The 27,278-nt window shown below is 41.3% G+C and overlaps 1 protein-coding gene across 3 annotated transcripts; it reads right to left on the reverse strand.

Moving 5' to 3' along the window:
• Positions 1-4,288: 4,288 nt before the first annotated feature.
• Positions 4,289-26,499, reverse strand: ARPC3 (actin-related protein C3). Of its 3 annotated transcripts, none has more exons than XM_087687616.1 (5): positions 26,298-26,499; positions 6,993-7,101; positions 6,639-6,908; positions 4,884-5,068; positions 4,289-4,736 (listed from the first exon to the last, which is right to left on the reverse strand). In XM_087687616.1, the coding sequence occupies exons 1-4, from the start codon at positions 26,298-26,300 to the stop codon at positions 4,926-4,928; spliced, it is 525 nt and encodes a 174-aa protein (XP_087543742.1). In that variant the 5' UTR covers positions 26,301-26,499; the 3' UTR covers positions 4,289-4,736; positions 4,884-4,925. The 3 variants fall into 3 exon arrangements, with proteins under 3 accessions (XP_087543742.1, XP_087543741.1, XP_087543740.1); XM_087687615.1 differs by having other exon boundaries at positions 4,290-4,766; positions 26,298-26,498; XM_087687614.1 differs by having other exon boundaries at positions 4,306-4,791; positions 26,298-26,496.
• Positions 26,500-27,278: the final 779 nt, after the last annotated feature.

Consider the following 27,278-nt stretch of genomic DNA (forward strand, 5'->3'; position numbering starts at 1 on the left):
CTTCTTTTCAAAGTTCAAGCAAGAATTCATGGTTGATTTCTCAAGCACCATCAATCTCAAATCTAATTATATAGACTTTTCCTTCTCATCTAGTACTTCTCATTTTAAAGCCCCAAATACAAGTTTGAATAGAACAATGCATTTTAGGAGTACTTATTATATTAATCACTCATATATATGCTTAATATTATATCATACCACTCCAAACATGCTTTACTAGCTTCATTTAGGCTCCATTTCTATCTCTTTACCTTCAAAACCCTTAAAATGTTGTCCTGTGCTTTCTAAGAGCTCCAAACCAAGCTCATTAAATGTCTCCATTTTCGCTTGAATCTTACTATATGCACCTTTAAACAATAGGATTCTTCCTGGTGGAGCCAAGGTTCTAAGATGGAGAAATTTCTCTGTTGACATCGAGCTTTTCATCACATTGAGGGAAACTTGTCATCACATCTCCACATCAAGAGCAAGTGGGTCTCTCTTTCTAGTATTTAGAAGCTTTTGTGGCTATCACCCTTGTTTAGTAGATTCTCTCTTTTCCTCAATGTTATAGGTAATTTGGTATTCTTTTCCCATTGATTTGGAATGGTGAGTGAATATTTTCTTGAATTTTCTTAATATTGCTTAATCCTTCTACTCCTTAAGTAATCACGCAATTGTTTTGCACTCAATAACTTCAACACTCTTAAATGTGTAGTAAGGGAGTAAGAGCTAAGTGGATTATGCTATGGGAAATACAATTGATCTATGCTTGAGTTATGGAAGCCTATCTTGAAGGCAAGTAGAGCAAACAAAGCATGCTTATGGGCTATGACTGCATGCATTGTAACTTCTATGTGCATTGATGAGCAACTAGAATTTGTAATTGAGCACAAAAGTGGATCTACACATTCTAAGTTTCATTGAACTACTAAAACAATCTCATTACTAAAGAAACTTACAAGATACCCTTGATTTTGTGAAGGTGATCAAAGGCCTCTAATATGGATAGACATTAGGCACAAAAGATGAACATTGCATATGCAAATATGATTGAAGTGGAATGTGGTGAAACATACTAGCTAGACCAACAAATTGGTGAATCATTTGTTGATACACCAAAATGTATTGCATGTTGAGCATAAGCATGATATGGGAGTGGGGGGCACAAAGCAATGGTGTAAAGGGTGTAATTATCACCATAATGTATATGGGCTTTCAAGCACAAAGCAATGGTGTAAAGGGTGTAATTGTCACCACAATGTATATGGGCTTTCAAGTACAAATATCAGCATTGGTACAATATTAAGAGGGATCAAATGGCCCCAATTATGTGTTCAAGAGTAATGTCATCAATGCATAAAGTCTCAAATCCAACAATATTTTTCTTTAAGAACCCCAATCAAGACAAAAAGTTTTTAAAAATGTAGTGCCCAATATAAAGGACAAAAAGTAAAGGATCTATGGAACCATATTTTAGATTTGAACATGAAGATTCTTCACACAAAGGCTTCAATTCAAGAAGCACAATTTGGAAGAGGAGGACTTCTTTGATAAGAAATTAGAATATACAAGGTTCTATAATGTGCACATTGTAGCAAACAATAGAAATGTATTGGGAGGGATGAAGAATGAGATCATGCTCTCCAACTTTGATGGCTTCAATGCCACACATAGCTTGAGTATAACTCAACAACTTGAATGTACTTCAAAACTCTTCCCAAGGAATGACAAAGATAATATCATGTATGTGCCACACTTTGTGCAAGCATATGGCCAAGAAGAGACATACTTTTGAATCATGGGTTGATTTCTAACAAGAAATGGGAAATACTTTTACACTAGCCATCAAGTTGAAAAAGTTAGTAAGAATCAATACATGCTTATGCATATATGTAAGAAAATACATAAATCAAAATATATACCTATTTATGTACATTAAGAAAATTGATAATTAAGTAAGGTTGCAAAAGTATATCTCAACAAGTCCATCCAAAACATTTAAGTGATTGGTAATGAAGTATACAAAAAACACTAACATCTTAACCCAAAATAGGGGCTTAGTAACTACATCATCATCAAAAGCTACCCACAATAAGTGGGAATAACATATACACATATACAACTTCAACTCTCAACAAGGTGCCAAATTACCCCACAAATTATGGTACAAAGCAAGGTAGTAATATTAAGAAAGAATCCAATCCCCTCAAGTCCAAGTAAATAACTATATTTTAAGGGAGTGCAAAGAAAGGAACTATGTTTCAAATGTGGGAAAAAGTGGACAATCAACCATTGCATAACCATCAAGAAAAGGGAGATCAAATCAATATGATTTGGTAATTTAAAAAAAGGGTGATGAATTTCAACTTGCCACTTAATATGCAATGGGTGAGCTCATTGCAATGGAATACTTGATCCACTTATGGATTATCCTTTTGAACCAAGTGGTAATGCATGTTGCACCTAACAAAATGAACATGCATAAAAGCAATAAAATGGAATATTGTGCTACATTATCTAAGGATATGAGTATGCATGATTCCAATATATAGGATACCCTTTTGGCCTAGGCAAGTGCACGCACGCGCACACACACACACACACACATGTATATGTGTGTGTGTGTGTGTGTGTGTGTGTGTGTGTGTGTGTGTGTGTGTGTGTGTGTGTGTATATATATATATATATATATAGTGTGTGTGTGTGTGTGTGTGTGTGTGTGTGTGTGTGTGTGTGTGTATAGTGTGTGTGTGTGTGTGTGTGTGTGTGTGTGTGTGTGTGTGTGTGTGTGTGTGTATAGTGTGTGTGTGTGTGTGTGTGTGTGTGTGTGTGTGTGTGTAATATATATGAATATGATAAAGAGAAGTGCCATGATAAAATTGATGGTAAACCTTTTGACCGAAGTAGTAACCATAGAAACTAGATTTGCATACCAAGTGGATATCATGGAAGACTAGTTTGAAATACACAAGGGGACAACTAGATGAGAATCATGAAAAGTCAATTTTGTTACAAAAACAAAGCACTATTTTTTGTTGGATGTCATAACTTTCACTTATTTGTTGTTATTAAACCACTTATATGGCTTGAAAGAGTATGACTCAAGGTTTATCTTGAGTACTTATTTGTCCCAATATAACATATCAATCAAAAATTATCACCTCTTGAATGTAAGAAGCCTAAGTTGGACTATTATGGCAATTTACAATAATATATTGCATTATTCCACATGTTTTGCTTAATTTTAAATAATTGAACAACATTTAAGACTAGAAAGAGTGTGACTTTAAGCTTTGTTTGGAACATCTGATCCAACAAATATTCTAGCATTTAAAGTTAACTTGTCTTACATGGAATGCATAAAAACTATAAACCTTAAAACATATACTTTGTTCTCATGAGCACACTTACCAACCACTACCTTCAAATTGTCATTTTCAACCACTTTATCTAGCTTATATATGTACTGTCATGAAACACGACTATCACAAGATATAATCAATAAACTTTTAAACATGGAACTATACACCTTTCTAAAACCCATATATAAATTATTCTTTTGTTTTTGTGTGTGTGTGTGTGTGTGTGTGTGTGTGTGATTCTTTGCCTATTCAAATCAATGCTTTGGTATTGCCTTCACATTGATGCTTTGGTATGTTGCCAAGCCTCTATTATTTTAGTACCACAATACGGTTTATAGACTGGAGCATTCATCTACATGTTATTGTTCACCAACTTGAACATTTCTACACCACATCGCAGATCCAACAAAGTCCAAAATACTTTCCAATGGAAATGATGACAAAATATTCATTGAGGCCAATCTCGCATTCAATTAATTGTTGTTTTAGTGGTCTACTTTTAGCTACCTTCCCAACAAAGCAACCCCTTGCTAACTGTCAACCCTTTTGTGTATGATGATTTATTTGACCAACTGCTAATTGCAACTTTTTGCTTATATGCCCTCAACAAAAGCTTTTCTAAGTCTGAATTGCCCATCCTTCCTCATGACATCACATTAATTAAGCAATCCATTTTTTAAATACTATATTCTTAGTCATTTCAGCATTAACTATATTATTCATCTCAATTTTCATACCATCTATGAAGGAAGGCAATGGATTGCATGAGGTGATTTTGAGCACGTATGCATGCATATGAGAGAGAGAGAGAGAGAGAGAGAGAGAGAGAGAGAGCTATGTTGACATCCTCTAAGGCATCTCAAAGGCACATGTGACAAAAAAAGCATAGCTCGAGATCTTAGTTACAATCCACTCTTCGGTGCCATTGGCAAGAACGAAAAACAAAAAGTAAAGCTACAAGAGTTACTACAAAAATCAATGACCCTATTATTAATAACCTAATATGCTTAGGCTTTTTGCACCCTTCTATGATGATGCCTTTGAACCTTGATAAAGTGCCCATTTGCTCACTTTCCTAGTTGCCTTCACTCTTCGTGGTCTTTCTTTTTCACACACTCAGTGTAGGAGAGTTTCGAGTCGCATTAACAAGATTATATTGTTCATTTGTGGAGTGTTGAAGTGAAATTCCCTTATAAGACAACAAAGGTCTACATGAAGGCATGCCAAGAAGATGACTAGATAAGTAGACAAATGTGGTTTTCGTGAATGTTTAAATGCCATTCCCTTAAACAACCGAGGCTTACAAGATGAATAGAGAAATATGCACTGCTTTGTAAGACCTGCCTTCATCAAGAACCACCATTTGAGAAGCTGCTCCCTTAAGGAAAATATCTATATGTTGTCCCAAACAAATCTGAGTTACTGCACAGCTCGTCAAAATGTCAGTCTGGAAGCATTAAAAACAAAAATAAGAGCTTAGTGCTGCACTATGACACATATATATAAAGATAACAAGAACGTGGGGCATGGAAGTACTACCTTAGGAGTGAAGGAGTGAAATACTTGTTGCTTGACAGCCTGTTAAGCGAAAGCTATGTTCATAAACCTCCTCTTGGAAAAAGCGACCCACCATTTATTTTGCAAGCCATTCATGCGATAAGCTCGTTCCATCAATCTGCTACTCGTTTCTTCTCTTAATTGCTGCAAATAACCCCTCAGTAATTCTGTGTAAAAAGCAGATGTGCATTAGTGAGTTCAATTCTACACCTCTGATTTGGTTTTTTTTGGGGGGGGGGGGGGGGGGGGGGGGGGGGGGGGGGGGGGAGGGGGGGGAAGAGACAGAGACAGACAGACAGACAGACAGACAGAGACAGAGAGATCTATCTTCATCTAAAATCTAAAAAGGTTAAAGCCAGAATTAATAACGTACTATGTGTCAACCGGAAGATTATAGAAGGAATACCTTTCACATGAAAGAAAAATATGCCTTCTACATCTGTACTTCTACATGCATATCGCATTTGCATTATTGCTCTAAGCTCATGGGTAAAAGTTAAAACCATGTGATATAGAGAAAACAGATTAACAGAATGGTAACACGTATTTCAGTATATTCATCATAAGATGATCTGGTGACACATAATCCTGCATGATTGAACCTCTTTTAAGTTTGGAAACCAAAATCCTCTGTCCAGAACCTGTGGTTGCCAAAATAAGCCAAAGAAACATAAAAACATGTTTCTTATAAAATGAGCCTAATAAAAAGAACAAGACATCTGCTGCACATTTGGGACTTATACCATGGCCAACCTTATCTTTAGCAACATGTTCCCTTTCTTATCCCGTTGACTTTCATCCAGGCCAACAAGAGCACTTGGGGGCTTGGACTTGGTCTTTCCCTTGTTACTTTTTATCTCAAAGTTCTAAACTATCTCAACATCTCTTTGTGATATATATATTGGGCTCAACTTCTCAAAGTTCTGACCTGTCTCAACATCTCTTCAATATATAATAGGTTCGAGACTATACACATCTTATTGGATGTACTGACAGAGACCAGTAGTGCGGCCACTGTCATCATAGTGCTCGCTCTCGTGAGGACCTCATTGCTGCTGAACAACTGAGAATTTCACTTGACAAGCACCACCTCCTCATTCACCTGAGCTTGCATTACCCACTCAAACAAGAGTGTAGTAAGGTCTAGCTCATATCCTCCAATCGGATTGCGACTATGGACTTCCAGTGGCTCATGACAACTAAACTGGCCAAACCAAGATATGCAACTACTAATGTGCCTAAAACTAGTGCTATTTGAGACTTTCACAGTACTACTGTAGAATCATATTGTTTTAATCCAAGTACCAAATCGCTCATATTACATGCAATCACTTGACCTCGAGTTTTCCCTGGAGATGTAAGTGCTTTATTACTGGATGAACAATCAAGAAGGATATTGCTCCCATTATATATGTCATCCATTGGCATTAACTTATGCATATCAAACAGAATTCGATTCATGACTATTATTTGGCCATGATCTTGTGGACAAGTAGTTGCCAAATTTCCAAACACTACACCAGCAATTGTGTGCAATTGATAAGTGAGCTTCTTCCTAATTGTCTCTGGAATGATAGTAAAATAAAGCATTAACATTTAATCCTATCCTTCAGCCTTACAAGAAACAGATTATGAATACTGGCATACAATCTTGCATTCATGCCCTAGGATAATGATCAACAGTAATCACCCCTGCATGCATCAAGTTATGGAGTTGTTGGGTAATGAGAATATTACCAGCTTCTTCTTCAGACTGCGGCGGTGTAAACAAGCCAGCAAGAGGAAAACCAGGCTCTCCTGGTGTTGGGAATCTTTCTAGGCCCAAGTTAATTATAGCTTTCGTCCCTTCAGCTTCAGTCCTACAATTTTCCACCCTCTTAAGGGCCATGTTGATGTAGAGTGTTAAATAAATCAAAAGCTTGTCTGCAGCACTTTTGACCTCAAACTTGCGGAAGAAAACATTCGCTCTAAAGAACGTTAAGGCTTCATCAATTATGTCTATTTTGGCTGCAAAAATATATATAGAATATATTAGGAAGAAAATTAATAGTAAAGCAGCAACTGAAACAAAGCCACCAATCTCAATAAAACCTGGATCAGCAACAGGAGCAGGTCCTCTGATGTGACTTTTCAAGGGAAGAAGAGGGCATCCACATGCTTGTGAGATTCCTTCCTCCGTCACAAATGATGAGTAATACACCTGAAATAGCAATTGACAACTTCAGATATCATAACAAATGAACAAGATTAAGTTATATTCAACTATTAAGTTTATTTCATATGTTAGTGATCCCCATAGTGACAGTTGTAAACTTGCAAATCTGAAAACTTTTATGCAAGAAAAGATTGTAGGTAAGGCACTACCAATGCCCTCCTCATGCAACAAACTCATTTCCTTGAACCCACTCCCAGCACATCATGCAGGATTGGTAGCACCCAAAATACCGCACTCAACTGGTCTAACACACTTGAAGGCACTTTTCATGCCCTCCTATGTTATAATCTGCTAGCCAACAGTTGAACAACAGACTCCTATTAATCCAGTCATTGTAACCTACTTTACTAAACCCATGAATGTATGGCAACCTACATATTATCCTTCCGCCTGAACTGGGTAGATTGCAGTAAGATTCAATTGTTTACCACCACAGGATGCAAATCCAATAACTGAGTAGTTTGGTTTGTTGCAGCAGGCAGCAGTTGAAGCAATGAGATTTCAAACCGACTCTGAAGCCTCAGGTCAAGTTGGGGTACTTTGATATCAGCTTCATTTCACATCATTTGGCCATTTGCAATAATCCACCATGTAAAGAAATGCTAGTGCAAACAAAGATGCAAAATGTACCATAACACAAGGAACAAAGTCCGTAGAATGCTCAATGAAATGAATGAATATGAAGGTGCATGATGAAAGGTAAGAAGGGTCGAGCAAGAGAGCACGGAGGTGAGAGCTATAGCGGATGGAGCAAGAGTAAGAAAGAGAGAAACTCCAAATGTGGGAACTCCAACAGTCACAATGTGTGACCGGCCTTCCCTTTTAGTCAAATGTCACTGAAAGAATAAAGAATGAAGTGACAGTGATGGGCGCCCGTTACTTGCAGTGTGCAAGTGCGGGTACTATCAGTGTAGTAATACACAGGTGGCTAGGCGGAGACGCCTTTACCCCCAACAATCTCCCACTTAAAGGTGAATCTGCCTCAATGAGGAGTGAGAAGAAAAAAGAAAAAAAGGCAGTACAACATGTATATAGATACAAGAGGATGAGGAAAGACCTCATCTCATCCAACACCCATCAACTTCCTAAGGAAGGCAAAGCGCTCTGTAGAGAGGCTTTTCATGAGCAAGTCTGCAGGATTCTGATCAGTTGAGATCTTGACAAGGTCAACAAACTTGTCCTCAACGACCCCACAAATGAAGTGATACTTCACCTCAATGTGTTTTATCTTCACATGGAAAATCCGATTCTTAGCTAATTGGATAGCACTCATAGAATCCGAATGCAGTGCAGGGATAGCATCTGCAATACCAAGGTCAACAACTAAACGACTCAACCAAATGGTCTCCTTGCAAGCCTCAGTGGCTGTAACATACTCGGCCTTTGTAGTAGAAAGGGCCATGTATTTCTGCAACCTGGACGTCCATGAAACAGCACCTCCAACAAAAGTGAACACACAGTCAGAGGTGGACTTCCTACTATCTACATGTCCTACATAGTTAGAGTCAGTGTATCCCACGACTTCTGTATCTTAGCTGCCATAACATATGCACATATCAACAGTGCTCTTTACGTAGCTCATGATACCCATCACAGCATCCCAATGTCTCTTGCCAGGTATAGCCATATAGCGTGCCACAACACCAACTACAAAAGCAATATCTAGATGGATGGCTATCATGGCATACATAAGACTGCTCACTACGGATGCATAGGGAATCTTGGCCATCTCGGCCCTCTGCTCATCTTTCTGCAAATAATCGGCCTATGATACCTTCACATAAGAAGGCAATGAACTACCAATAGGCTTTACATCATGCATACGAAAGCGCTCAAGGACTTTATGAATGTACTCTCTCTATGATAGAGAGAGTAGTCCTTGATGCCTATATCATGAGTAATGCGCATACCAAAAATATGAGAGACCTGTCCTAGATCTTTCATCTCAAACCTCTTCTTGAACTAAGCCTTAAGAGCATCTAGCTCATCATGAGATTTCCCTGCCAAAAGCATATCATCCACATAGAGTACCAAAATCTATAAAGATCCATCACGGGCTTTCTTCGTGTACAAGCACGGATCCATAGCACTATGGCTATAGCCCTATGACTGCATAAATGTATCGAGCTTATAATGTCATTCCCTAGGTGCCCACTTCAAGCCATAAAGACTTTTCCTCAATCTGCACTCTAGGTGTTCCTTACCAAGCTCTGCAAAGCCCTTAGGCTGCTCCATGTAAATCTCATCATGCAAGTCCCCATGTAAGAAAGCCGTCTTGACATCCAACTGATACTAGTCCAAGTCAAGTTGTGCAACCAAAGCCAGACTAAGCATAGGGTGGTCATCTTAACCACAAGAGAGAAGACCTCATCAAAGTCAACACCATGCTCCTACTTAAAAACCCTTTGCTACCAATCTGGCCTTGTATGCCGACCTAGGGTGTCCAGGGATACTTTTCAACTTTACACCCACACCACTTACAAGGCAAAGCCCTCTTGCCACTAGGCAAGGAAACCAAATCCCATGTACAATTCTTATACAACGAGTCAATCTCAGACTGCATAGCCCTCTCCCAAGAGTGACTCTCACCCTTCCACATAGCCTCATTATAGGTGAGAGGCTCTCCAACATTTGTGACCAAGACATAATTTATGGAGTGCTCATAGCGGTCAGGAGGTCATCTATCTCTAATAGAATGCCTCAATGCAGGATGTGCTGCCTTTCCAACATCCTGTCTAACATCCTGTGTAACATCTTGTCTAACATCCTGGCCATGGGGATCAGCTAGTGCAGGTTATCTAGCTAGTTATGCGGGAGCAAGGAGGTTCCTCTTGAAAGATAACCCTGCGTATCTCAACATCTTTCTCAAGTTGCATATACATTTTTTCCTCATGGAACACAACGTCATGGCTGCTAATCACTTTCCGAGCCTACGGATCCCAAAGACAATATTCCATCTTACCTACATCTCCATAGCCAAGGAAAATACATTTCACACTTTTAGAATCCAGCGTATTGCATTTATCCTTGGGTACATGGCAAAAGGTCTCACATCCAAAGATACGCAAATGAGCTTATGAAGGGAGGCTTTCCTGCCCATACCTCCTCTGCAATCTAAAAGTCAATACTACTCCAAGGTGACCTGTTAATGAGCTGCAAGGAAGTAGAGACTGCCTCAGCCCAAAAATGTTGTAGTAAGCCTGCTTGGCTAAGCATATTGCGGACCCTCTCTAGAAAGTCCTATTCATACGCTCAGCCATATCATTCTGGGGAGGGGTGTAAGGGGCGGTCAATTGACGCTTAATACCCCGCTCGTCACAAAACTGCTCAAAGGCACACGAGACGTACTTACCCCCGTCATCGATCCTTAAGCATTTCAACGTATGCCAAGACTAATTCTCTAATAAAGCAAGCCAACGCTGAAAGACGACCAAGACATTAGATTTCTGCTTTATGGGATAAGCCCAAACCTTACGTGAATAATCGTCAATAAATGTGACAAAGTACTTCGCACCCCCTAATGACTGAGAGGGCATGGGTCCATATACATCTGAATGCATAAGAGCCAAACGCTCACCCATGCCTGGAATACCAAACTTTTTATGCGAATTCCTAGTCTGCCTGCCATATAAACAATGATCACACGACTCAAAATGCAAGTAGTTAAAAGGCGAAAGATACTACAAAGCACTACGTATTTTTCTTTCCTTAAGTGACATATGCCCGACACGAGCATGCTAGAGGGATACATGTGGGATAGAACCCACTAACAAAACATAGTCAATAGTATCAGATACAACCAAGGGGTAGAGGCTACCAGACTTGGCACCTCTTGCAAGAACTGTCGAGAAATTACAAATGACGTATGCTCCAGGAAGAGATGTCTTGAATCCCATATGCACAGTGAGGAGAGTGGAACAATCCAACTTCTCTAAAGCATTGTACTTAACTATCACTTTCACAATGATGAATACAATATCATGATGCTTTCCTTTTTCAGTTAGTGTCATTGTCATTGTCAGTCTAATACACAAGATTGTCTTTATGAGTCCAAGCTTCCATCTTGGAACCTAATTCACTTGTGTAACAATTGTCTACTCATTGTCCATGTCAACATGAATTTAATCTTCACCTTTCAACCTCCATAGCTCCTGCCATGCTCTAGATCTGACATTTTCACATGATATTAGAGCTCAGCTGAGCATGGCATAACTCTCTTCTCTGCTCTCTCAGTTCCTCTTAACCTCAGGTCAACTCAAATCCAACTCATGGTTCCATTTCTCACTTCCATCTCCACTTGACCTTGTGGCAACCATAGCCAAAACAGCACCTACCTGACTTTGAGCTTCTGAATCTCTCAAACCAGAGCATATCTCTTCAAGCTCTCTTCTGGAGATCTCTTCCTTGACTCCCTTGGTAACTTTCTATCACTTCAAACACTGACATTTCCCTGGCTATTAGCTCAACATTGACGAAATTTGAGCTCACTGTTGGAACTGCACCTGCTAATGTTCATACGGCCTGCTCCTCTTACACGCAGCGCGATACTCGCCGTCACCATAGGGCAACTGAAGCTCTACCTCTAAGCTTTCTCCAACTCAAAGAGTTCCCTAAATGATCTCCTGTATGAGCTGAAATCTGAGAAAAATCAGTCGGGTACAGAAACCCTAACTGTGGACTCCATAGCCACTCAAGCTTCAAGCTCATCTTTTCTACATTTTCTCACTCCTGCCACTTGAACCAAGTTCCTACCATTGAGATCTATAATTTTCAGCAAAGCATCACACTAAATCAACAAGCAAGAAGAAGATCAAGCATCAATATCCGACATTGAGCTCCAAGATAGTATCTTTTTAATACTCATGCAATGTTGTTAAACACTAATTACCTTGTGTCTCTTGACACATTGAAGTACAACTCTTTTGCTGGCTGATTTGTTGCTGATCAAAAATGGCAGAGCTCAAACAAATAGCAAAGTTCAATGGAGAAGGCTTCCATGCATGGAAGAAAAAGACCATATACCACCTCATGAAGAAAGACCTCTAGGATCTCTTTGAAGATGATGAAGGTGATGCAGATGGCAAGAAAAAAGATTTAGAAAGTGGGATCCTTGCAATAGCTCCACCAAAAACCAAAGAATGGAAGAAGATGAATAACAAGGCACTAGGCACCATTGCTTGGAAACTAAGTGATGATGTGTTATATCATACCTCTGGCATCAGAGATGCTAGAACTACTTCGGAGAAACTTGACAAGATCTTTGGTAGCCAAGCAAAGAATTCAAAAGTAAAATTACTCATGCAATTTTATAAACTGGATATAAAAGATAGTGCTTCCATGCCCATACACATTAACAAGTTCAAGAGCCTAAAAACCCAGCTTGTAACTCTTAAGAAGAATATTGATGAAGATAAAGCAATAGCCGTACTGTTTGTGAGTGTGAATAAGGATCCATATGAGAATCTTGTGTCCACCCTAAGTAATGTTCCAAGTCTCTCACTTAAAGATATTGAGCACTTACTACTTGATATAGAAAGCAAAGTTAAAAGCAAGGATGCAAAGGAACACACCACCAACAATAGTCTCTTGTACACCAAGGGCACTTATGGAGTAAAAGGCCGTGGTTAAGGACTCAGCACCAACAACAACAAGGATCGGATTATATGTCATTATTGTGGCAAGACTAGCCATACAACCAATGAATGTTTCCACAAGAAAAGAGCACAACAGATGCAGAATAATCACCACCAGAACTAGTTCATGAATAAATGAAAAAGAAGAAGAAGAAGATGCTTCCGCTACCATCAACAGCTCTGACAGATTGTTCTAAAGAATTTTCATTGTATCTTTCATATGTTTTTCCCATAGTGGATCTCTATTTTTTCCTTAGTACATTTGCTTTGTAAAAACCCTTGCCAAGATGTAAAATTTCAAGCTTTAACTTGACTAGGCTGCCTATGAGCTAGTCTCCCGAGCCATGTCACCATGTAGGGGGGGCAAAAGCTAGCAAGTGTAGGGACTCGTCATTTAAGACGGGGTGTTGAGAAATAACAAATGATGTATACTTCAGGAAGAGATGTCCTAAATTCCATATGCATAATGAGGAGAGTGGAACAACCTAACTTTTATAACGCATTGTACTTAACTATTACTTTCACAATGATGAATATAATATCATAATGCTTTCCTCTTTCAATCAGTGTCATTGTCATCGTCAATCTAATACACAAGATTGTCTTTATGAGTCCAAGCTTCCATCTTGGAACCTAATTCACTTATGTAACAATTGTCTACTCATTGTCCATGTCAACATGAATTTAGTCTTCACCTTTCAATCTCCATAGCTCCTGCCATGCTCTAGATCCGACATTTTCACAAGAACAAGCCTGCCATGAGTTATCTTCCATACAGAATCACCAAAGCATATATGATAACCTGCATCATTAAGTTGCCCACCAGACATGCTTTTCGTCAGTGCAAGTACATGACATACATTATGCAGAATAAAAGTGCTACTAGAGGAAAACTATAGAGTGACATCACCAATGCCAACAATAGCAAGAGACCAATCATCACCTAAGCGCACAATACCAGATACACTACGATAGGTATGAAACCACTCACGGTAGGGGGTCCCATGAAAAGAAGCACCCAAATCCAAGAGCCAACACTATGCATGAATAGATTGAGCCTTGGTCAGCTGAGAGGCATCACATGAAGAGGCTGCTAAGATGTAGTCACCATCGAACTCCTCAAACTACATGACATTTATCTCCTCAATCTTTACGCTGGACTTTGCAAGTATAATGCTGTGATCATTGGATTTCTCCTGCACTTTTTCTTTCCCCTTTTCTTTACGCTTGACATCGCACACCTTATGGCACTGCAACTATATGTCCTGCTTTCCCACAATAATGGTATATAAGATCAGACTTACCTCCACGGACTTGCTACGTCCACGTGACTTAGACCAGGACTTCTGAGAGTCCTTTCCATGACGATCATTATCTTTTTTGCCACCTCTAATGGATAAAGCATATTAACTGCGGCAAGCATCATAGTTTTTCCTGTTAATTTCTTCAATCAAAAGAGCACTCTCTACATCTTGCAATTTCAGCCCATCAAGTTTGTTGGTACAAGTCGCAGTGTGAAATACATCCCAAGACTCAGGTAAAGTGTCAAGCAAAAACAAAGGATGTAGATTATCTTGAAACTCAATACCTTGTTGAAGCAGATTCTTCATGATGGAATGAAACTGGCTAAAGTGAGTAGACAATGGGATCCCCTCCTTCATGTGGAGATCCATCAACTGTTTAAGCCAATACATCTGTGAAGTAGGGCTCTGCTTTGCATAAAGTTCCTGAATCTTTTCCCATAGATTCCATGCACTCTGATCTTCATCTTCAACAACATTATTATGGACCTCTTCAAAGAGTGATAAAATGATAGTGGACTTGCATAGTGCATCTAAATCAGTCAAATCATCATCATCCATATTCTCGAGTTCAATATCTTTGTTTCTTAGTGGCTTAATCTGCAGTTTTTATACCAAAACCTGTCATATTTGAGATTTCCAATCGCCATAGTTGGTGCCATCCAACTTGGCAATGTTAAACAAAGCCATATCTTTGAGATGACCAGCCATGATGAGTCAAACAGAGACAGACTATGCAGAAAACAGCCTACTGTAATTACCAATAAACAAGCCAAAACCACTACCAAAACAAGCTGAAAATAAGAGAAATTGCTAGAATGACCAGCTGTCCACCAAATAGTACCAAAAGTACATCAAAAGGACATGATTAAGCTCGGTAACCAAAAGAGGTTCCAAAGTATCCAAGTACAAGCCCAACTAAAGCTCCAAGTGACAAAGAAGCTTAAACAATGTAAGTAGCATGCATCACTAACATATACTTCGAAGCATATACCAAGGAGTCATGCATAGACTATACGTATAACCTCTATCACAAAGCATGCCAGTGTAAACCAATGTCAAGTAACTGCCAACCAATACGGAGCTCAAACGCGGCTCAAAATACATTCCGGAACCATCCAAGACATTTTCCAGCCTCCATTTGCATCCAAATAGTCATAACAAGCATCTAGGAAGCACCCAAGACCAATAGGCATAACATAACCCAAGTTAAATAGCTTCACCCCTGCTCTATTACAGCAGTAAATTCACTGTTAAACTGAGCATAAACAGAGCCAAAATCAGCACCAAATCAATGGCATATCATACACATAGCTTCCCATAACATCCGAGCATGATTCAGGTATCAAATAGCATCAATAGCTAGTACCAAGCAAGCATAAACATCAAATGCTAATGTAGCACTGTTTGGGGCTGCCTATGGACTATTATGACAGTCCTGGACTGAAGTATATCAGACCCAAATGTCAATGCCAAGCTCAAGCCTTCAATGCCATGGTTAAAGCAAGCTCCTATGCCTCAAATGAGACCTTTGTGTGGTGCCAATGGCCTGAAGAGGTACTGGAGATAAAGGCCACGTTTTTGACAGGGTGAGAAAATGGGGCAACCTGCTGAAATCACGTTTTTAATGTTGCTAAGGGAGTTGGGCACTACTTCATGGTTAGGGAGCTTCTATGGCTCCCAAAGAAGCTTCCCAAGAGGCCTCAATAGACATAGAAGAGAGAGAGCTCAATTCCAAACCTTCATGGACTGAGCCATGGCTGCCCTGTTCTTCGAACCCTGTGGACTGAAATAAAGAGTGGAATGAGAGCTCCAATACCTGTAGATGAATGCCCTAAGGTTCCCTAAGAAGACCCAATGCTTGCCTGAGAAGGATGAGACTGACCAGAAGCTCGAAAGGTGTGGCTATGGCTGCCAAGAGTGAAGACAAGAGTGTAGGTATTCAAATGAATGCTGGAGGAGTGCATGACCACGTTCAAGTCCTCGAACAGCCAAGCTCTGATACCAATTGAAAGGTGAGAAAGATCGAGCAAGAGAGCACGGAGGTGAGAGCTATGGCGGATGGAGCAAGAGCAAGAAAGAGAGACTCCAAATGTGGAAACTCCAACATTCACAATGTGTGACCGGCCTTCCCTTTATTCCAGATGCGAGTACTGCCAGTGTAGTAATACACAAGCGGCTAGGCGGAGGCGCCTTTACCCCCAACACATCATACAACTAGGGGCCTCAGACATCTGTGTCTCAAGGACTAGGGATGAGGTGAGCTGAGAACAGCTCCAAGAGTGTATCATACTTGTGATGGATCCTCTCATCACGGCAGCAACAGTCCACTGATGGTGATGATGTCAAGAGCAGCAGTAGATGGAACTAAACACAGTCCTCCAAGGAGTGAGATGTGTGAGATGACTCCAGGCAACAAAAACACAGCTATGCTATCTGAGATGACAGCTCCTGAACAGCAGCAGGAAGATGAATGTGATGTCTGCCGGCTGTCCACATGCACACCAGACAATGCAGGCTACAATAGCCTGAAAATGCACGACAGTAGCTTGATGATGATAGTAGTAGCTGGCAAACCTCTAGATGATCAAGTGATGTAGTATGTCCGATGACTGCTCCAATCAGCTGAGTGAAGCAGGCTTGGGCATACTTCCAAGAGGACTGTCGACAGCAGTGGAAAAACGAGCAGAGCAGTAGAAAGCTGGGTGAAGGCAAGGGTAGACTTTTTTCAGGCTGACCATGACCTTCTGTGGGTGTGAGCAGCAAGCGGATGAAGGTAGCTGGTAGCAATGATCGAGGATGGGATAGGATGCTCACAACATGGTTGGCATAATGCATGTTGATTTTAGATTAATTCATGCCTTGATTTTAGTGGCTCAATACGTAAGACTATTGACAAGTGTCCTATAGATTGCATGTGTAAATACTCATCACTCTAGTAAATTCATTTCATGGCCGCATAGTACTGTGATTATTCTTCGCTCGACTCATATAATGAAAGTTTTGCCTCTATTATTCTAGGTTTATGTCAGAGTCTATGTTTCTCAATTTCTCTCAAAATAATATAGTGCATGCATCATCCTAGTAGTTGGGCACTTATGCATCAAGAAGCTGCATGACAGACCTATGTTATGTGGAGATATGCTAGGGTTTGCAAAAGAAAACTATGAGTGTATGGCCAGGCTGAAATACAATGAAAAATGCTAATGCAAAAACACAAAATGAAGATAACTAAATAACAAATGAATAAACGAATGAAAATGTACAGAATGCCCAGGGGGAGAATTGTCCAACAGCCGATGGCTCTCGTGGGAGTAGGCTGAGGGGTCTCAATGAGTGTCATCCACTAAAGATGGATCTGGAGTACTGTAACCGCCAATCAAAGCAAGTTTCATAGGCAATTCACTTTGTGCCGCCATCTTTGCCCAATCAATGAGACCTAACTCACTACCCTTGAAGACTCAACTGTCTCCATTCTTCCAAAATTGTCATGCACCTGCAATCCAGATGTTGCTGCCATCTCTAGTTCGTCGACCCATCAAGAGCTTGACGTTGTTTGATAGACAGGAGCACCATCTGTCTAACAACCGATGTACCATGCTACCCTTTCTACTATTCGCCCGGTCCCCACGCCAGTCGCCTATTTGCCTTTCCATGCCTTGGGACCACCTAGAGCTGCCGACCATCACGCCGCTTGCAAGTTGTTGACTTGAACTAGACTTGCTCCCTCTCCTACCGATGGTGTCCAATCATGCCACGCTGCCACCTGTCCAATGCCTTCAAACATGACATGCTTTTTGACACTCAACCAAGTGTCAATTGCTTCATGCCAGTCCGTCGACACATCACCAACAAGTTGCCACCATGTCCCCGACTGACCGACGTATCATCATTAAACTATTATTTTCTTATTTCTCTATGTTCCAACCAACAAGTTTGGGGCTTTTCTGAAATTATCAAAATTCATCAATATCAAGGCCCAATTTACCTTGAGGCGTAGCATTCAACATTAATTTGGTAAAAAATTTACCCAATTTCTCTTCATTTTTCGAGTAAAATTTGGGGGTTTTGCCTCAATTCATTTTCTTGGCCCTCAACGTGCTCCAAAAGTATATTATTTGGCTGCTGGCCCTGTTTTTTCTTGACATTGAAGATAAATTTGATCATTTTCGCATATTATTGGGTGAATTTTCAGTATATTCAGCTGTTGTCCACACTATTGGAGCATTTCCAGCCATTAATCTCTGATTTCAGCGTATTGCTGATCACTGCCTTGATCAGGAGCATGCTGGGTGTCGATGACAAGCTCAACCGCACCAATTACCCAATGTGGGCTTACATGACGCGACACGTTCTTGTCGCGAAGAATCTATGGTATATAGCCAACGGCACTAAGCAAAGGCCAGCTTCTCCAACACCAACACCACCTCCTGCTTCCACATCACGAGGTGGCTCTCATGATGTTGAATCATCTTCTTCTTCTACAACGCCTCCCACTCAAGATCAAATTCGATGGAATGGCCATGACACCCAAGCGCATGCCCTAATCACTTTATTTGTGAAGAGAGCCATCATTCCACACATCCGATCGTGCAAGACATCCAAGGATGCATGGCAAAAGCTTGCATCATTATATCAAGTGCGCAATGAAGCGCGCGTTGCTTACCCACATAAGCAACTGGAAGACATTCGCATGGAAGGAGGTAATATGGATGTCTATCTCACTGACATCAAAGACCTTATTGAGCAATTATTAAATATTGATGAAGAAGTTCTTGATAACCAGCTTATTTCCATCACTCTTAATGGTCTACCGGAGTCATCAAGGTTTTACTACCACCTTGCAATTGGTAACTATGGGTAACCAAGTTACCTACAGCTTCGACCAGCTTGTATCTCTTTTGTTACAGGAGGAGCAAAGCCGTCTCAATCGCAATGCTACCATGGCAACCGAATAGGTTTTTCAACCCATGATTGTGGAAAAACCAAACCCAAGCTAAAAAACAAGGTTGTTGGTCCAAAAATGGCAAACTTTCATGCTGGTCATCCTTCTTCCTCCACTCGTACATCAAAGATACCCTTCCATGCTGGTCCATCCTCTTCCAATCCTTCCAAGGATCCAATCAACAAAGCTAAGAGGTGTAATTACTGCTAGAAAACAAGGCACGACATCACTAAATGTCATATGCGCATTGCATCAGAGAATAAGTAGGAATCCGGTCTTGCTCTTACACATGAAACCGCGAACTATTCTTAGTTTAAGAATTATACCTTTTTCATTCAATGTCAATATAATCCTTCTATTCATGATACTTGTTTTTCTATTACTGATGCAGCTTTTACTTGGTACTTTGACAGTGGTGCATCTAAGCACATCACCTCTTGCCAAACATTATTTTCATCCCTCTCTAATGTACCTAAGGGGGGTATAGTTATGTGTGCTAACAATGCCTCTTATGCAGTTAAAGGCACTGGACATGTACAAGTTGTCTCTGTCTTGCGCACTCCTTTGACATTGCATGATGTTCTCTATGTGCCTGGCATCAAAAAGAATCTTATCTCCATTTCGGCCATTGCTATTTCTAGGTTTCCCATCATTTTTTATGGCCCCTAATGTGCGGTATATGATGATTAGATTTCTTCTTTCATTGTCTTGACAAGCACCCTCACTAAAGGTCTCTATCATCTTGGTACTCATGATCAGCAACTTGCAGAAAATCCTATTGACAGTGCCTTATTAACAAAGGAATCTTTTCATGATACACATTTATGGCATCAAAGGCTTGGTCACATAAACTATCAAGCATTGATAAAGCTCCAGTTAGAGGATATGGTCAAAGATCTTCCAGAAATTCACTTGCCATCAAATCACATTTGTGAAGGTTGTTTACTTGGTAAGATGCATCAATTCTCCTTTCCTAAGGATTCTCATGTTCATTTGCAATCTATTTTCTTGCATCTTGAGGAATTCATCATCAATGCACCATTCCTTTCTCCCCACAACAAAATGGAGTAGTAGAGCGGAAGAACAGGTCACTCATGGAGATGGCCAGATGCATAAGAATTTACCTAATTCCTTTTGCTTCAATGCTATTCTATATGCCGCTTATGTTTTGAACAAGTGTCCCACAAGAGCTTTACGCACCATCACTCCTTATGAGACCTAGACTAACTCCAAGCTTTCTCTCTCTCATATGAGGATTTTCAGATCATTGGCATATGCTCATGTGCCTTCTCAGAAAAGGCATAAGCTAGATGATAAGGCTGTTCATTGCATATTTATTGGATATAGTCTTGAAAGTAAAGGGTACCGTCTTTATCAACATTCTACAAGTAAGGTTATTGTCAGCAAAGACAGTGATTCGGTGCGAGTCCTTGATTATGGGTCAAGGAAGGTTCTCTCATCAGGATATGAGGAGAACGGCATCTACAAATTGACGTCTTCTACTGCCCTCCCTACTCTTCTTCTTACCTCTCAGACACAATCCGAGCTATGGCATGCTCGGTTTGGTCACCTCAACTATGATTATCTTCGGAGGGCATCACGTGGACAGCTTGTTCGAGGGTTGCCGGACATAGTGGTGAGCGAGCAGCCATGCGTCTCCTGCATTCATGGGAAACAGCATAGGGATGCGATTCCCCACAAAGCCTCGAGGCGGTCTACTTCACCGATCAAGCTTGTCTCTACGGATCTTTGTGGCCCTATGAGGAACGAGTCCTTGAGAGAAAGCTGGTACTTCATGTTGATCGTAGATGACTACAGCAAGATGACTTGGGCCTATTTCTTGGCGTTGAAGTCAGAAGCTTTCTCCCACTTCAAGGATTGGCTTCTCTTTGAGGAGAACCGATCAGGCCGGCGATTGAAGACCTTGAGATCCGACAAGGGTGGTGAATTTGTTTCTAATGAGTTTGCTCGTTTTTGTGCAGATAAAGGTATTCACCAGGAGTTTGCTAACACCAACACTCCTCAAGAAAATGGCATTCTTGAACGGAAGAACCAAAGTGTGATCGAGATGGCGCGCATCATGATGGAGCACCGACAGACACCTCAGTTTCTGTGGACCGAGGCTATGGCTACTGCAGTCCACATCCTTAACCGATCCCCCGCTTCGGCCGTTGATGGGATGACACCTTTTGAGGCTTACTTTGGGACTAAGCCCGATGTTTCTTATTTTAGGGTTTTTGGATGTGATGCCTATGTTCACATTCCCAAGGCTCATCGTGATAAATTTGAAGCAGCTTCCCGAAGACACGTGTTTGTTGGCTACAGCTCTCAGTCCCGAGGCTATCGTTAGTATGATCCCGTCAAGCGGGATGTGTACACCAGTCGAGATGTGCGGTTCGTGGAGGTTCCAGCCATAGCAGCGGGTGAGTAGCATCCCATTCTTGGAGATCCAAGGGAGAGTTGGGCTCCCAAGACAGTTCCTTTGGAGCCCGCGCCTTTTGATTCCGATTCTGTTTCCGATATAGAGTCTACTGTTCCACCGGTCACCCCCAAGGAGTTACCACCGGTGGATATCCCAGAGTCTTCAGAGCTGATGGAGAGAGATGAGGAGAGGTCCGGCCTCCTCCTCGTTGGGCCCGTGACACACTCCGTGATTCAGGGATCGAGGGGGTCCCTGAGGAGTGGGGACCACAAGATGGTCCGCGGCGGTCACGGAGGCACCAGGCACATTCTACGGAGCTTGTTTGCTCTAACTATTGTTTGATGACCCGTGTTATGCAGGATCGAGAGCCCACCTCCGTAAAGGAGGCTTTACAGTCTGCACCATGGAAGAAAGCTATGGAAGCCGAGTTGGAGGCTATTGAGAGGAATGGCACTTGGTATCTCGTGCCTCGCCCCCCGAATAAGAAGGTGATTGGCGTCAAATGGGTCATCAAGACCAAGTATCTTAGCGATGGTTCTTTGGACAAGCACAAGGCTTGCCTTGTTGCTAAAGGTTTTGCACAGCGCCCAGGGATTGATTGTCATGACACTTTTGCCCCCACTGCTCGTAAGGCGACTATTCGAGCTGTTCTTGCCTTGGTTGGCTATAGGAGATGGCCTGTCTACCAGTTGGATGTGAAGTCGGCCTTCCTCAATGGTGATTTGAAGGAGGAGATCTATGTAGAGCAGCCTCCTGGCTTTGGATCTTCAGATGGGAAAGTCTACAGGTTGAAGAAGGCCTTGTATGGCCTCAAGCAAGCTCCGCGTGCATGGAACGAGAAGATTGATTCGTTCCTTCAGTCACAGTTGGGATATCGGCGTTCCAAGGCCGATCCGCAGCTTTATGTACACACTTCCGAGGCTGGTTGTGTGCTTTTTGTGTTGTATGTTGATGATTTGATTGTCACTGGTGATCATGCACAGAAGGTCAAAGAGACGAAGACAGCTTTACATCAGACGTTCGAGATGACGGATTTGGGTCTACTCCATTTCTTCTTGGGCCATGAGATTTATCAGTCTTAGAGGGGGATTTTCCTCTCTCAGCAGAGATATGTACAGGAGCTCTTGGTTTCTTTTGCGATGGAGGATTGTCGGACCATTTCTACTCCTATGGATCCGAACTGGAAGGCCACTTCACATTCAACTTCTCCCATGGCGGATGCTTCCTGCTACCATCAGTTGATTGGATCATTGATTTGGCTCCTCAACACTCATGTTGACCTTTGTTTTACTGTTGGTCTCTTGGCAGGGTTCATGAGTGAACCTCAGACGGTGCATTGGCAGACTGCCCAGCGGATACTTCGGTATTTGAGGGGGACATCTGATTTAGGGATTCATTATCCAGCATGCACAGGTGGTTCAGATCTTGTACTTGCAGGTTGGAGCGACTTGGATTGGGCTGGTGATGTGGACCACAGGCGGTCTACAACAGGTTACTGTTTTACCTTGGATGCAGGTGTTATCTCATAGAGTAGCAAGAAGCAGCCCACGGTAGCCCTTTCGTCTACTGAGGCGGAATATCGGGGCGCGTCTTCCACTACATGTGAGGCTGTGTGGCTTCGGAGATTATTGGAGAAGCTTGGCTGCCCCCACACTCTTCCTACTTTGCTGAAATGCGACAATGAGAGTTGCATTGCCTTAGCACGGAATCCTGTTTTCCATGCCTGGACGAAGCACATTGAAATCTAGTACCACTGCATCAGAGAGAAGCTTCTGGATGAGACCATCGCTGTGGAGTATTGCAAGACGGAAGACAATCTTGCAGATTTGTTTACGAAGGCGCTTCCCCAGGCTCTACTTCGGAGACATACCAGATCCCTCAGGCTTTTGCCCCGTCCAGGCTCTGAGAGGGGGTGTTAGTGATCAGATCCTGTCTGTACAGTCGGACTGACCAGTCGGACTGCCACGTGGCAATCCGACCTATACATGGTCAGTCGGCTGCATTTAATACAACCGACCTGCCTATTTTTGGCACCCATTTTCTCGCTATTTATAGCTGATCTTCTGCAGTCTCTCCCATCACTAATCGCAGGTTTCAGGCTGGAGGCTCGTGCAGATTACATCTCTGTTTGCAGATTTCAGGTTGGAGATCGTGCAGACTGCAACGGACTTCGAGGTGAATAGCAGGTTGCATCGTCGAGGTGGAGACACGCAGTCCCGCGTACTGCGCCCGTGTACATATCTGCATATCTTTGTATACAGCACACTTTATACAGCAGATCTTCATCTTCCACTGTCTCTCTCTTCTCTCTGCGTTCTCTCTCTCTCAGTCTTGGTCCCACGCTTCCGCATCGCTACACTCTAACAAATCTCAACCAAATTTAGTGGACAACAAAGAGATTTCTAATGTAAACCCTAAATTTCTACGGAAATTAGGGTTTGACAGCTACCTCAAGACCCATGCCAATGGATGAAAGCATCACACACTTAATTTGGTACCTAAAATTTGTGTAATTGTTAGGGAATTCAAATGTTAGACCATTCATTGTAATTTGGGACAGCATTTAGCCAAATGGCAGTTCCATTTATGCAAGTCCTAGGTAAAAAATCAAGGGGCAATTGGCCCAAATTGCTTATTGATTGTATGTACAACAAGGGGCTTTTGGATCACCAAAGGAGGTAGTGGAATCTCAACTTGTACTCAATCCATTAACAATTAAAGTTAAAGAAATACCAAAAGGGATGCTAGTTTTGGGGTCAACCGGATGTCTATTGTCCAAGATTATTAAGGCAATTTGTGCATTTCAATTTATACTTATTTGTTGATTGCTATAACTAAGTGCTTAATCAAGGAACTACCACCCTCTCTCAAAAGAAAGGTTGGTTTCAAATGCTCGCTATTGATGACTCTCCTTCCATGAAAAATCACATCAACAGGTTGGAGGACATGAGGGATAAGCTTTCTTTCTCAACAATATCATCTCCTCAAAGGATATGGCCACGATTCTTTTAACTCAACTGCCATCTCCAAAATACGATGTCTTCTACACTAGCCTTCTTACATCGAGGATCCAAGAGACTCTTCTATGAAAGGAATTATCCATGCTTGTCTTGAAGCACGACGAGCATCTCAAAGAGGTTGAACCTAGAGGATCCATCTTCACAAAGGCCTTTATTGCGAGTTTGGATTGAGAAACAAGGACAAGAAGACCAAGAACAAGAAGCAAAAGCAAGTTCATCATTCAGAGTCTTCCTTGGACTCTTAACAGATTCAAAGAAATAAATACCCCCTATTGTGAAAAGAACACTCATATAGAGGAGAAGTATTGGAAAAAATATCCTTACCTTCGTCCAGGAGTGAAGGATGATGTTAAAGGATCCGAGTCTTCCTCTACCTCTACATTTGCTCTTACCCATGAGTCCATATTCCCTCATATCCATGTATTGGAGGAGCCTTCTTCAATGGTTAACTCATCTTCAAAGAGCCCTTGGCTAATGGATAGTGATGCTTTTAGTCATATGACTCCAAGAGGAGATATACTACAAGATCTTTGTATGTCTGAGGGCTTTATATCTATTGGTGACATTTTTACAATGCCTATTAGTGATGTTGATACTTTACCATTAATATCTCTGAAACTAGCCTTCCTTCCGTGGATGGGTGGTAAATCCCTGATTACAACTTAATTACAGCAGCAAACAATAAATGCAAATCTGAAAATACAAATTTATCTACTCATCTTGAACAATCCATACCTGATTGGCCCCAAAAAGTGGCACCCCTTTTGGTATTTATTTAGCTTTATTAAAGAAGAGGTTGATTTACAATGGGATTCTCCCGATCCCCTTCGCAATCCAAACTCCCCTTACTGTTCAAAGTGACAAGCAAGTCTTCAATATGTTTTGCCCCTTGATTCGAGCACTTAATTGGCCTTCACCCACTTCATAGACGATGGAAATTCCCCAAATTCAGTGGCTAGCTAGTCCTCCACCTGAATTTAGCTGAAATTCAGATAATGGACTAGAAGCAAAGGCCGCTCTTTGTCAAACATCCCATCATGAACCTAAAAGGTGAACCAACTCCAAGCTTTGAATCTGGCTGACTTAATCAATACTATAGAAAGCCACACTCAAGGTCCACCACAGCTGCATATGGATGAGGCTCGAATGCTACACCACCACCACCTTCTCACACCCTCTCTAGCACTAGAGAGTCATGAGTCCACTACTATATCTCCTCAAAATTCAGGTGGTGGCACTTTCTCTCTAGTTTTCCTTTGAACAAGGAATATGCACGGATAAGGAGGATCAGCTTGCAGATGCTTTGGATAGGAGACACTATGCGCTAGACTTCTTCAATCCATTTAATTGAGCAAATATTTTACCTATGCTTTTAAGAATCACAGCAACCACAAAATGTTGAATCCCTCACAAGGAGGAGGTATCCCCACTTATGGGACTCAAAGCATACACTTTATCTGTCACAGGTGCAAGCTTTGACCTGCCATACTATCGACCAAAGCATAATGTTCTTTCCAAATGCGTCTGTCCTAAACAACCCCGATCGTCCTACGTGCCCACTGTAGAAGGAATCAACTAAAGTAAGATTCTTTTTTCAATATCCGTCCCATTCCATGACAAACAGAAGGATAGTAGATGCCCGTTTGAAGTACAAGGAAACCAATGGCCACAGATACAGCCCGACAAATGGCGCATCAAGAGAAATTCACAGCCGTGGCAATCTTGCAAGCAATGCTAAAACCGTAAACATCAAGCTCTACAGTTAGATCTAGCCAAAACAAAAAAAAAAAAGAAAGGGCTTTCTTGCACATTGACAGATCCAAATGTAGATCAAATCACCGGCTCAAGATATCAACTCACCATCTCCAGTGAACGAAGCTCACAGTCTCTGGGTTGGCTTTAATCGAAAGATTCTACACAGATTGAGGCTGTATGATCCTTGTCCATGGGAATCACAAATTGCCATGCAGATCGGCGTGTTGTTTTTAAGGCCCGCCAGTATTAATATCTAATTACAAGCAAACGAAATGGATTTGCAAAGGTTTTTTTTTTTTAACCTTTTGCTTTTTTTTTTTGCTCAACAGAGCGCGAAAAGGTTATACGACATGTGAGAGCAAGGTATATTTTTGTGTTATTCAACAATAATAATAATAATAAAGCAAAGGTACGTCTCAAGATTACACTTTTGTGATACCAAAGTAAGGGTTCACCATTGGATATAGGGAATCGTACATAGAGTAGAAACCAACCAAAACTCAAAGTCACTACTACTCCCTATGTAGGTGCATTTATAGGCAACGCCATGGTATACCTACAAAGCCCTTTCATGTATCCCTACCAAATAGATTGTTGTCCTCAACAATCTAAGGGTTATTGTCTTTGACTCATTTCTAGGTCTTAACATAGATCATGTTATCAAGTTGGTTAGTGTTTACTAGTCTAGGACTAACTCATTAGCAAGGTCTTAAAGCAATCTTTTCTCTTAAGTTGGTCAACGTCTACCACACTATGGCTTAAGGGTTTTGGCACAACTTTTCCTATCAAGCTGGCCAGTATCTGCCCATCTAAACTCTTTTTCGTATCGATTAGCATTCATATCCACCCTCAACTCAACTATATTTGAGAAGTGGAGGCTTCAAAGTCCTATTACAATCTAAGTAAGGACTCAAGATACATTGGAAATATTGTTGGGGTTCTCCTTAAGCCAAGTAGTGAAAGCCTCTTTGCCACGTCCACAAGCCTCCACTTCTGAAATCCAAGTGGCTTCTTTGAGAGGGTGTCCTTTCTACTTGGCAAGGTACTTGGGGTAGTCCATGTGCTCGCGATGCCAAGGATTGCCTC

The sequence above is a fragment of the Lygodium microphyllum genome, chromosome 11, assembly GCF_053477565.2.
Source record: "Lygodium microphyllum isolate KBCC chromosome 11, Lygodium_microphyllum_v1.1.10, whole genome shotgun sequence".
NCBI classification, from domain to species: Eukaryota; Viridiplantae; Streptophyta; class Polypodiopsida; order Schizaeales; family Lygodiaceae; genus Lygodium; species Lygodium microphyllum.